The sequence below is a fragment of the Tyto alba genome, unplaced genomic scaffold (assembly GCF_018691265.1).
Source record: "Tyto alba isolate M040663 unplaced genomic scaffold, T.alba_DEE_v4.0 Super-Scaffold_2, whole genome shotgun sequence".
NCBI classification, from domain to species: domain Eukaryota; kingdom Metazoa; phylum Chordata; class Aves; order Strigiformes; family Tytonidae; genus Tyto; species Tyto alba.
Genome location: NW_024881282.1, coordinates 58,606,507 through 58,619,245, shown reverse-complemented (window position 1 = coordinate 58,619,245; position 12,739 = coordinate 58,606,507). Strand labels below are relative to the sequence as shown.

The window sequence follows — 12,739 nt, the reverse complement described above, 5'->3', positions numbered from 1 at the left end:
ACCAAAAAAATTGGTATTAAGAGATTTCAGTTTGTGCTGAAATTTTATGCCAGCATAATTTGAAGCTGGCATCCAAAGTCCTCACTGGAGTTTGGGAAGGAAAAGGATAGTTTTATCTGGCTACGTTAATCTCCCCTAAATATAGACTCTAAACTGGCATTCTAGTTTCAGAACATTTGGAAAAGATTTAACCTTACTTTCTTCCCCCCTCCTTTTCAGTCAGAAAACATAAACTGGGTGACATAGCTTTATTTAATTTCTTCAGAATGACTAAATGCAGAGACACTAATGACAGCACATAATTAAGATTGTATCAAAGGTCTTTGTTGTTCCCTAGAACTTTCCATGATGATAGCACTAGTTCCTACACCTAAATATTTAGCAATTTCTTTTTTACATACCATTTTGCATCTGAATTCCTCTTGTTCCTGCATGTGAAGGTTTAGGTATTGCAGTGATTTATCTCAGTGTTTCTTTTTTAAAAAAAAAAAAAAACTTATTTCTGAACAATCTGCAGTGAGTTAGGAAATCTGAATGTTGCCCCATTTCAATATAAGGTGGTATAAATACATCTGCTAATCTTTTGTAAAATACTGACTTCCATGAAAGCAGTCAGATATATTCTGGAGAAAATGTTTGTTTTTTTCTGAAATACCTTTAAGACTAACACATGTATAACCCCATGATTGAACCTTGTAATCTCTTCTGGAATAAAATGTGAGATAGATGAGCAAAATATTTCAAGTGTGTTATTTTTAACTTTTGTCTATATTAACATAAAATCTGTTTTTCACTAAGAATAGCTGTTTTGTATATAGTGGTCTGTCTTCTACTCCTTGTTTTACAGGTGCACATGTAGTTACTCAGTGGGTTCACAGAAGTGTCATAGGACAAAAATGTTTTATTCAGTTCGCCTATCTGTAGAACCGTGGGTAGCAGCAGATGGTGGACCTTACAGCCATCTGAAAACATAGCTATAGATTTTCCCAGTAGTCTAGCATTGGTGAAGAGTGTTGAGGAAGGATTAGGGTCTGTGACGATGATGAGGGGGAGGAGGGTATAAGCCTCGCTGAACAGCAGCCTGGCCTCCCACCATGGGGGTCACGGTTACTGTCATTGTCCTGTCCATTGCCAGCACCAGTGCATGCAGGAGGGGTGGTCTTTTCTCTAAGGAGCTGTGACACATGTTGAACATTATTGTTTCTTAACAGTTGCGGCATTTTAGTATCTCTGTGGTGCATCTTTATTTAGGCTGTGATTGTAGCCTCTCTATGATAAAAACATTTGTAGTACTCTAGGCTTGTAAATTTAGGCTTGTAAAGGAAGAGCCAAACAGTATCCTGCCCTGTTAGTAGGACTTCATGACATGCTATCATACAAACATGCATAAAAAATCAAGTAATGGTGCAGCAAAATCATCTGATTGCTGTTTATGAAAAAATTCTTGACTAAATTTAATGTTCATATATGGGCTTCAAAAAGTAAAATGGAGATGTTGGCTTTTAAAAAAACGTTTACTAAGATGTCTGCTTTTTTCATGTCTGGAAAAGAGCAGTAGTACCTCAGGAAACACAGGACACTTTCAACAGTTGTCATATAAATCAGGTGTATCTTTAAGGGTGATCCGTTCTCGAAGTAAGCACTTGTTTTTTTGGAAATAGCAACCACTGTATATCGGTTGAGAGGGACATATAGACAGGTATCACATAGCTGTACAGGGATGTTTACCAGCTTCACTAAGTTCTATTTTTGTGACAGATTAAATCCAATGGTGAGCTGCTCATTAAAAACGTTCAGCTGCGGCATGCGGGGAGGTACATGTGCACTGCTCAGACGATTGTGGACAACTCATCGGCTTCAGCTGACCTTGTGGTCAGAGGTAAGGTTTTCTAGGTAAAACAGAAATGTGGCTGATTTTCACTTAGACAAGCAGAGTGTTTACGATTGCTTAGAATATGTTGTTTCTCATCAAGAAATGACAGAAATTAAAATGAGAAGTGCATGAGCATGCAAAGTCCTTAAAGTCTTCTCCAGACATTGGACTCCAGACATAAGTGTGTGTTTTCCTGAAAAGCAATAAAGATTTTTTTATTATAGATATTTTCCTTATGTTAAAGTAATTTTTAGGCAGTTTAATTTGGTGTTCATTATTAAAAATAGATTTTAAGTATCATTTCAATGTATCCATTGTATAACATTTTTAAGAAGGCACTTCTATTTTTCTCATAAAGCTTTATGGATTAAATAATTGTGTATAATACTAAGCCTACATTAAAAGGATTTCTAGTTTTCAAATGACAGAAACCAGGACATTTGGGCTTAAGGTTATCACCCCATTATTGACTCATTCATTCATGTCTGCTAAGTGTTACTGCAGTCTCAAAACTCTGTACTTGCGCATATGGTAAGTATCCTACAAGTTCTGTTACAGTGCATGGTTTCAATAACATGAGTTAATTCATGTCCTTTGGGCATTTTACTCTGGTTTGTGCCTCCAGTATAACATGTTCTGAAGTGCTAATGCTCTGTAATGCTGACAATTCAAAGCAAACAAAACTTGGACCCACATTACTGTCATGTTTTGCCCCACGTTCCAGTTATATGATAGAGCTGTATAGCACCTGAAGTATAGCTGGTGCCTTGATTCTGAATTTCTGTTATTGGGGATGTTGTGGACTTGAATATTTCTGTATTTCTGTATTTCTTCTGATTTTCCTTCTCACCCAGTACTTATAATGAGAATCATTGATCTCAGGTTATGTTGTTGAAGAAATTAGCATTAATTTTATGCTCAACATTCAGGTTTTAATATGATGAACACAGTTCTGCTTAGTGCTGAGTAATTCTCACTACAATTTTTGTCAGTGGAAGACACAACATCTTATAGGTAAGTATCTGATGGAATATGAGAAAGGGGACATTATAGTTTCACTAGATTGGTAGGAAGAGACAACAGTGAAGTATGAAAACACAGAGCTAGGTTCCAGAGTGTCTCATCAATAAAGCAGTAAAGGATATCCACTGTCCCTGCAGGCACTAAAGATATTGTGTCTGCCAACAAAACAATTCAGCGCTTCATATGGATTGTCCCGTGTGGTCTTAGAGTACTAAAATTGCTGTGGTGTTCAGGAGAACTGTTAGTGATATTAATACACTGAAGACTGTCAGGCCCCCTAAATGCATCAACAGGCCTTAATGGCCCTGATCAGCCTCACACAGGACACCCACACATGCAACTGCCCATAGGAGCCCCGTTAAGCTCAGCCCTGGACCTTCAGCCCTAACTAGAGCTATGCTACAGACAGGTCTGCTTCCACCTCTGTCTCTGACCCTACCTCCCGGATGGGCTTCCGACCTATGTTGTAGGTAGCTTGTCTCCTGGACGGACTGCTTGGATATATGTAGTAGTTTGTCATCTGGACGCATCTGATTCACTGCTTGCAGTACCTAGGACTGCCATATCAGCACCCCTGTCTGCCCGGTATATTCAGACCCTGCAGGACTGTGCCCCATTGTTGAAGGAACTGACAACCCTGGGGTTACTCGGGGGTCCTAGCTCAGCTTTCCTGGGGGAGCAGCAGGCCCTTGGTGTTTCCTGACGCGTGCCGTTTTCAGAAACTTTGATCATGAGGTGAGAAGCTGTAAGAGAAATCTCCTAAAGAAGGAAGGAAAGAGAGATCTTGGGGCTGATGAACCTTTCCATACCTTCCAGCTTGAGGGCTTCTAAAGTGAACAGTCTTGCAGGAGAACAAGTCTCTCGGGCCTTATGTACCTGAGTCCTTAGGGTTGGGCTAGCAAATATGCACGATACCAGAGTGGAGAGTTGACTAACAACCTTCATCTTAAAAATCAGCTCTTAGCAACAACTTCTACTTTGTCTATCCTCTGTGAAGAGTAAGAGACTGTTTCCACATGCAGTGATGCATTTAGTACTTACCTTGAAAGGTCCAAAACCAGCTAATTAGTAGATTAGTTTTCAATGCCAAGATTTTACTTTTAATATAAGTTGGTTATGAGCAATCCAGTAGTCAACTGATGTACATTTTTGCAAGGATACTAAATAGGAGGTATTCTCGGATCTTAGGAGAAGAAACAATCAGGAGTTTGACTGTCAAAGTCATAGGCCATAGCTCAATAGAATGTGTAGAGTAGTCATGATTATTTCTTTTTAAACAGTGGCATATATGTTCCTTAAGGAACTGGTCTAAATTTGAATACTTCTGGAGTTGAGAATGATATTGCTTGCTTGTTAGAAGGATAAATTAATTGAAACTGAGGAACAACAATATATGGTGGTGTATTTGCTTGATTCAGTTAATTTCATTTGATTCTTTTTGCTCAGATTTGTGGAGAAAATAAAGAGTTCAAGAGCTGAAGACACATTTGGCACACTGTGTGTTTAGATCTGATGTAGAAATCTCATTCCATTCTTTTTGTTGAGTTGTTTTTGCTTTGTTTTTGTATGGTTTCTCTGTAAATACTGCAGAGAAATATATCCTGTTATTTCTTGTTGAGTTTTTTAATATGCTCTGGGACTTGTTCAATCAGATTGCTGGATAATTACCTGAATCATGTTGGCATATTATTATCTCTGAATGTGGAATCAGTAAATACTTCTCAGTAGTTCTAATAATGCATTGTCTCTGTTTTTACACAACAGTTAATATATATCACATAACTTTGTATTATATAAAACAAGCATAACAACAAAACCAGAACAGTCAGTATGAAAAGAATGATCTGAAAATATCTATAGGTCAAGTATGTAAGTAGGTACTAAGCTTTGGGTTACGGAATTACTATAAGTTTGAGGGTTTTTAGCACAGCCTACTGAACATTGTGATGTCTTTTACAGATGAAGATTCCTATATTCACACATGTATGTGCCTTCATCACTCTCCTCTTAGCTTTCTAGTCTATGAAAAAATCACCTGTGCCTGTTGATCTGCACATTTTAGTCTCTCTTCTGGGGACCAAGGCGCAGCACAACAACAATAAAAAAGTTACCCACACAAAATAGAGGTGTGGGACTAGTAGTAATTAGAAGAAAATTTTTAAAATTTAAAAATTGCATTTAAAATTTTTAAAATGGACGCATTAATTTAAGCAGTTTTTGTCTGTTATTATTGTTCCGAAATAAACCAGAGATGTAATACCATTTATTAGGTTTAGTGATACACCTGGAAAAAACGGGCAAGTTTGTGGAGTAGAGGCCTATCTCTTCAGATATGAAGTAGAACTAACAAACTTAAAAGCCAAATATGGATTAAGAATAATTGCTGTTATTTTAACATAGCTATTTTAAGTAGTTGGTTTGAGCAGAGATAGTATTTAATACTTGAAAAGCATAGAGATGAGACTGTGAACTAGTTTAGGACAAGCAACTTCTACCTGTAATGATTTAGCTAGTTGTTGGTAGCATAGTAATGTGCCATCAAGCCAACATCTGTTAGTTCATGACTTTTTATGTTCACTAGCACTATGAATTTTTAAATTAATCTTTGCAAGTATCTCTCTTCTGAAGAAAAAGAAAATACTCTTTAGAAATTATTTTATAGGTCTTTTTTGATGATCACGACTGAAAGGGCATATGTGGAATGGCTGTTTCATGAAAAAGGTTTTACCTTTGATATCTTAGTGCTTGTGTTCCTTGGTGGTGGTCTTTGTGGGGTTAAGATGGTGCACAGAGATTGTTTGACTTCACCCATGTAGTTCACAAGACTGCTTTTAGTTCAGTGGGTATAGTGGATGCCACATTTTGGCATGGATTTTTGAAATTCTTGTTGTGGAAAGGTTTTTGTTGAACTGTAGAAAAACATTGTCTAGTTCTGCTTTCACTCAGGTTATATTAGTCTGTAGGAAATTTGAATCTGATGATGGGTTTACCACACTGGGATAAGATGAAAGCCAAGAGAAATGTGAAGAGGTCTACAGAAATGTCTTTCAAGATATGTTTTTTCTCCAATACAAGTTACAAGATCTTCCATATGAATTCCAGTCAGGGCCAATATGGCACAAGGAGAATTGTAGATTAAACGTGTGACAGCTATAAGGTCATCATTAGGTGGAATTTAGGAAGGCAGATTTTGTGTATTTTTTTGACTGAATTCACTGTTGTTTAGAAAAAGAGCAGCAATAGTTTCAAGGTATCATATTTTCACTTAAGAAAATTTCAATATTACTACTTAGGCAGAAGTCTTGGAAGTTTCATTTGGTAGTTGTTAGATGCAAGAGTATTTATCCTCTGAATCAGTGTAGAGTATTAAAATGTATATGTATGTTTTCAATTTGTTCTTAAGTAGAAAGTGAGACTCGAAAACTTTGTATCTGATAAGTAGGAAATTTAGTGAACTTTCATTTTTAGAGTATTTAATTTGTGAATTGAACTACTAATCTTTTTTTCTCAGGTCCTCCAGGGCCTCCCGGAGGTATAAGGGTAGAAGAAATTAGAGACACTGCTGTAGCACTTACCTGGAGTCGCGGAACAGACAATCATAGCCCTATTTCTAAATACACTATCCAGTCAAAAACCTTTCTATCTGAAGAGTGGAAAGATGCCAAAACAGGTAAGAGAAATGCTGGAAGTAATAAAGTCAATAGGTTTTAAAGTCTTTGGTTGTTAGAAAGCTTGGATAATCAGAAAATAGTTACAATAAAAGGAAACCAGGGATGCTATTAATGTCTGCTACAGGGTTTGGGAGGAGGTACCATCCTGTCAGTGTGTTGTCAACAGTTTTGTTCCCAGCACTTGGAGGACCTGAACTGAATATCAAGAAATATGGAAAAGAACAGGCCAGAGCTTTTACCTGGTTTGGCCTCTTTCCTTGTTGATTGAAACATTCCATATGAACTACTAGAAACATAAAAATTTAATCACAGGTTAATTCGGATGACAGATGGCTGTCTTAATTTCTGTATTTATCATGCAGAAAGTGGATTAAAATCATCTGCTTTTTCCTGGGAGCAGACTAAGGTCCAGTTATGTTAAAACTGACGCCCCTTGAGAAACATAACTAAGATTATCCATCTAACCACTGGATGTCATCATTGTGCCACATAATTGCAGTTGAGGAGGCACCTACCTGAACACAGTGCATGCTAATGTGTATTTCTTTGCAAGATTTAACATAAATGCATAAATTATGAAAATATTTTTAAACTACTAGTATCTTTGAATGCTTCATGAAGGATAGCATTGCCACAGGCTATACAGAATTGTCCTATCAATATGATTCATTATGCTACCAAAATAAATTATAAATTAAGTGCTTTTCTGTGGAATTAGGGCATTACATACTCAGCATTTCTAAATACTAAGATTATTAACAGTTTCAGTTATTGTCTTATATTTAAGTTGTCCTTTGAAACTACAGAGATAGATGTCTAAGAAATAGAATTTGGCATATTAACCTGAAAATGTCTGTTACATTTTTAGAGTAAAATGTTAAAAATACTAGGCCTACTGCCTTAAATCATATTTCTCTTCTTGAATATGTGGTATATGTAGCTCTATTGTATATAATTACCTCCAACAGCCAGCACTAGTATATGGCTTATGTTGAATTAGCTTGGAAAATAAAACTAGAAGGTCCCATAGTCCCTTCTTCTCTCTTATAGCTTGTTTAATAGTTTCCGTATGATAGATTTCTTTGAACTTTAAAAAAAATAAATAATATAGAAATTAGAGCTGTTCAAGTAACTGATGATTTGTGTCAGTAACAACATACGCAGGAGAGAGGATCCTTTTAGACCAACCTCTGCTTTTATCAAGATAAATTACATTTTATTTCCTATTTTTTTTTTCTTTTTAATTAAAAAAAAATAATTGGGAAGAAATAAGGTTATAGGAAGATATAGGAAGAGTTTATAAACAGGAGGTGGTAGCTCTAATACTGCTTCCTTTTGTGCTGCATGTTACTGGAACTAGAAATGTGTGTAGGAGATACAAGTTTTGGATTCAGATCTTCACTCTGGTTCAGAGCAGACACTTGAAACCTTCTTTCACTTCTCAGGAAGCTTCCCTATTTGCAGTGTTATAGGCACAATGGGATGTACTTCACTGCATCTCTTAACTCATTCTGCTTCACAAAATTAATGAGGTAGTCATTGAGACATACAGTCAGACTTTGAGTCTTATCCTGTAACATGTCGGTGGGATTCACATCTTAGGTGGGACAGGGAGGAATCTAGCTTGTTGAATTTCTTTTTTAAGAACCTATCAGGAAAGATATAAATTATTCATTTCTGAAAAGTTGAAATTAACTATTCCAGTGTTTTCAAAATCATTATTTTTTCTTTTGAACCACACTTAGTAATTTTGTTTAGTAGATGATTCCATAAAAAAATAGGTAAAATCACCATAGTAACAATCACTGGCACCACCACAAGATTTTACTTAATTTCTGAGCTCCCCCCAGTTTGGCATGATGTTCACTTTCATATGAAAGAAGAATGATGAACAGTCCAAATTGATCTCTCATCAGCGGTTAGGCTATCATTTAATGTTGCTATGTGTGGACCAAAAAAATACACTTTGGCATTGCACTTTGGAAATATTGTTGTTATTATTGCTACTGCCATTATTCCCAAACCAAATCACTCATCTAAGGTTGCATAATATTGAGTGTGTTTTATGAAAGAAGTGTATTCTCCCTCACAGTGTATGAATGGGTTATGTAATAAGTTGTTTACATTTATGTTGCTCTTTCCAGTTAAGGAGATCAGATTCACATCATGTTGAGTATTCATAATTATTCTGGGAATTTGTGGCACAGTAAGATTGAATTAAGAGATTGAAAGTAGCCCAGGAAGAGGAATGCCAAGTTTATATCATGGCTTGGATGCCATAGGAGGTTTGCAATGGCTCTGCTGCCTGGACAGAAAAAAAAAATTGCATAGGGATGAGGGAGGGTGGTGGGCAGATAGAAAGCAAATGGAAAGTGGTTTTCTTTCTTCTTCAAGGCCTCACTTTGGAATGAAAATTTAATGTTCATTAGGTAAAGTTGTGTCACCATCCAGTGCTTACAGTGCTGTGCCTGATTTTTTGCAGCATTCATATTTTAATTCCAAGTCAGCTGCCTTTCCAGTGCAGAGTATCTGATTTCTTATCTCCCCCTGAACTCAAGACTCTAATTCAACAAACTCCTGTCCCACAGAAGAAGTGAAAATCCTCTGTCTTTCTATAACTGCAGACAGCTTTAGAAGCAATCCCTATTGTCTGTGGTTTGTAGATAGAGTCATGAGTTATGCATTTTATTTATGGCAAAGAAGCTTATCCTTATGAAAATAATAAGTCTTTTTGCAAGAATTACAAGAGCACTTACCCTTGTTCAATCAGAACTAGGTAGTAAGTTGTACCATGCTTACTAATGAGGTGCACCAAAAATATGACCACATTTTATAAACCACTCTTTATCAATTGATCAAACCCTATATTTGCACACATCTAGCCCTAGTCTATATCATGCATTTTTATTTTACTGTTTTTACATTCCACATTTCTCATTGTATTTGTCTGTAGGTAAAATGAATTCCACAACTACAATGTATAATTAGTAAAGATACCTCATAACTACCTGTACTTCATTTGCTAGTTCACATCCAGTTAAAACTTACAAGCCTATAAAGGTTTATCCAAGATAGTGTCATAGTTTCCAAATTCTCAGTCACTGCCCCGAGTATTCATTGTAAAATGTGGTATTCCTAATGCACAACATCAAGTTTCCTTCAGCTGACTATGCGTGGTTCAGAATACTGGTAGTTTTGCTGAAATCAACCACACTGTTGGCTGACCTTGTTGTAAAAATGCTGTTTTCTAAAGCAATTTCTTATTTTCTTTAGAACCATCAGATATTGAAGGAAATATGGAATCTGCTACAGTGATTGATTTAATTCCATGGATGGAATATGAGTTCCGGATAATAGCAACAAACACTTTGGGGACAGGAGAGCCTAGTATGCCATCACAGAGAATTAGAACCGAAGGCGCTCGTATGTAAACAGAAAATTTCATTTTTCACATGCTTCTTATTTTCACATTTTTATTAATCAACTTTGTAATTTTGTTTTTTATTTGAAAAAAGCACTTTATGAGATGTAAGTCTGGAGAACATACTTTCAGCCACCCACTACTATAGATTTGAGTAAGCAAATACCAGACTCTGCCAGTGGGATAGCATCAAAACAGACAGGAAAGAAGCAATGTGATACAAACGGCAAATTTGCCTCCATTGTGAAACAGAATCATAATGTATCTTTCAGAGGTGGCCCACTGTATTTATCAGTCAGGTTGTGTGTGTATGAATGCATGCACATCCATGCATTCTGTACACCACAGGGTACAGGACTTGGGGAAAAACATGCATGTGTTTAACAAGGAAAAAGACCATTTGCTCTTTGGTTTGTGTTCTAACTAAATACATGACAGGATGTGTGTTGTACTACACAATGCCGTTTTTCTGTGACTGAAGGTTTGGTCTTGTGTCTTCTTATTCCACACCAAAGATGTGACATTATCTGACACAACATATGCCCTTATCAGTCTAATTGCTCAGTGTTAAAATCTCAGAGCATATTTAAGGATATCCTTTAGGCTCAGGCGTGTCCTTTTTAAAATGAGTTCTCCAAAATGAGGAATTAGATGTTACTATTCAAGATAATACATTCTTGTTTGTATAAAAGAGATAACAGCAGGGCTCTAGGAGGTAATGTATCACTGCGAAAAGACTATCCAGGAAAGTCTATATACCATTCTGTGCTCCTTAACACATATTAGCACCCATGTGCAGCCTAGATATATTTATGATTGTTGTCCCATAGCTGGAGATTTGAAACTAAAAATGCAAAACCAAAAAGTAAAAATTAATTTTTGCCATTATACCTTCTGGGTCATTGCTTTGATTAGATAGTATTTTCAAAATAAAATGTAATTGCATTGCAAATTTCAAAACATTTATTAAAAAAGACCAACATTTGATCCATTAAAAATTTTCTTGCTTAGGGAGAAAGGAAATACAGTTTGGTTAAATTAATTTGGACAGGGAAGGAAAGGCCACAGAACTTTAATACTAAAATAAAAGGAAATTACTGCCTATAAATTTGACTTTTAACATCATATGTTTTATGACTCAATGGCTGTATTTGAAGGCCCCGAAATCTAAATGAGAAATCTACACATGCTTCTTGGAGTGCTTGGTGCACAATAGACATTTTTGAAATGTCAGAAAAGAGACAGAAAGGGAGGGGAAATAATGCTCACAGGTGGAATACTGATAGTGTCCTGCAGCTTGCAGTGTGCTGTGCTCATTGTATTTGTTGTAGTCTCCCAACAAATGCCATATCCTCCAGTTTTGCGGCAGGATGCGACGCTTTTGCAAGAGGTAGTCTGTTTAGTCTGTTGTCTGATTCTCCGTGCATAGCACCATTGTCATCTCTGGCAGACTGTGAGCCATTTATGGTGAAACAAAGCAAAATGTTGCTGTAGTCTTCCTAGACATCAGTCAGCATTTTTTGCCATGCCAGAATAGGGTGTAAATCAGTAACAGCCTGCAGATGAGTTTCTGTGCCCAAGTGCATTTCCTGCCAGGAGCTGGGATTTGTTTAGAGCAGCAACAATAGGATTTGGGTTTACTGTCAACTTCCAGGGTACTACAGAACCAGTACTGCATGTGCATTTTCATGTAAATCTGAAGAAGGTAAATATTTGACTGCACAAACAACAACCCATATACACACATTGTAGTTATTTTAAACATTTGTTCTGTATTAAACAGCAACAAAGTGCCGTGTCTTTGTTGTACTGTATGAGTGACAAATAATACATTAAACTCAAGTGTTATCAGTGTCTTTTTCAGTTTTGAAGTCTCTCTTCTTGTAGATAACTGTAATTTCAGTAACATTTTTATTAGCATGCTAAGAATGTGTGTGCTATGGTTTTTCTTTTTAATGAAATCTGCTTGCTTCATCAATAACACATTTCACAGTGATTTCTTGAAATACAGTGGATCAGTCTGGTTTTATGTATTTTAGCTTCTGGATGCATTAGAGTAATTGTCTAAGTATAGCTGTCTGAATTTATAACCTGATCTTAATGGAGAGAGAAGCCTGGGTCTAATGGTTGAGAAAATGAGGGAGATTCTTTTGAAAAGGGTGATTTTTAAGACATTAGTCTTTTTTCTCTTCTTTGGAAGCCTGTGTATCTTTGAATACTTAAGCATTCTAGCAAACTTCTGATTCTAACTTAGCACTAAAGTTACATGCTTATAACAGATAGTGTGACTACTGTGTATTTCAGTAATAAGAAGGTCAAATAATAAGTTCAAACTTCCTTTTGAATTGTCATGATATGTATGTTTAGTCCCATTCTTCACTCTTTCTTTTTCTGGAAGGCTGCAAATAAGTAATGCAAACCATGCACTAAATGCTGATTTCAATTTCAAATTTATTGTTTCATATTTTTATCCTTTCTGAACACAATCATTCTTTTCTGCTTTGTGTTTCTCTTCAGCTGAGCCTCAGAGAAGGCCTCAGCAAACATCTTAAATAGTGCAAGAGCACTTAGGGAGTACCCCGTTACTGTCTTGTGACATTCACTGATTAGTGAAAAAAATGTCTAATCATATAAGAATTTTTGGCACAAAGTACATGTTCATGTAGATAAGTCATGTAGCTAATGCATCACCACCTGGGGTATATTTAATGCACCATAGGTACGCCATCATTTCCTAAGTTTTCCGTTGTA

General features: G+C 36.3%; 1 protein-coding gene across 1 annotated transcript in view; it reads left to right on the top strand.

The window, feature by feature from the left end:
• The window catches only part of CNTN1 (contactin 1), a 261,654-nt gene that overhangs the window by 208,731 nt on the left and 40,184 nt on the right, over positions 1-12,739 (top strand). Inside the window, exons 16-18 of the mRNA XM_032999800.2 lie at positions 1,759-1,879; positions 6,408-6,566; positions 9,841-9,990. Of these exons, the coding sequence (XP_032855691.1) occupies positions 1,759-1,879; positions 6,408-6,566; positions 9,841-9,990 (430 nt within the window). The remainder of the gene's footprint in view (positions 1-1,758; positions 1,880-6,407; positions 6,567-9,840; positions 9,991-12,739) is intronic.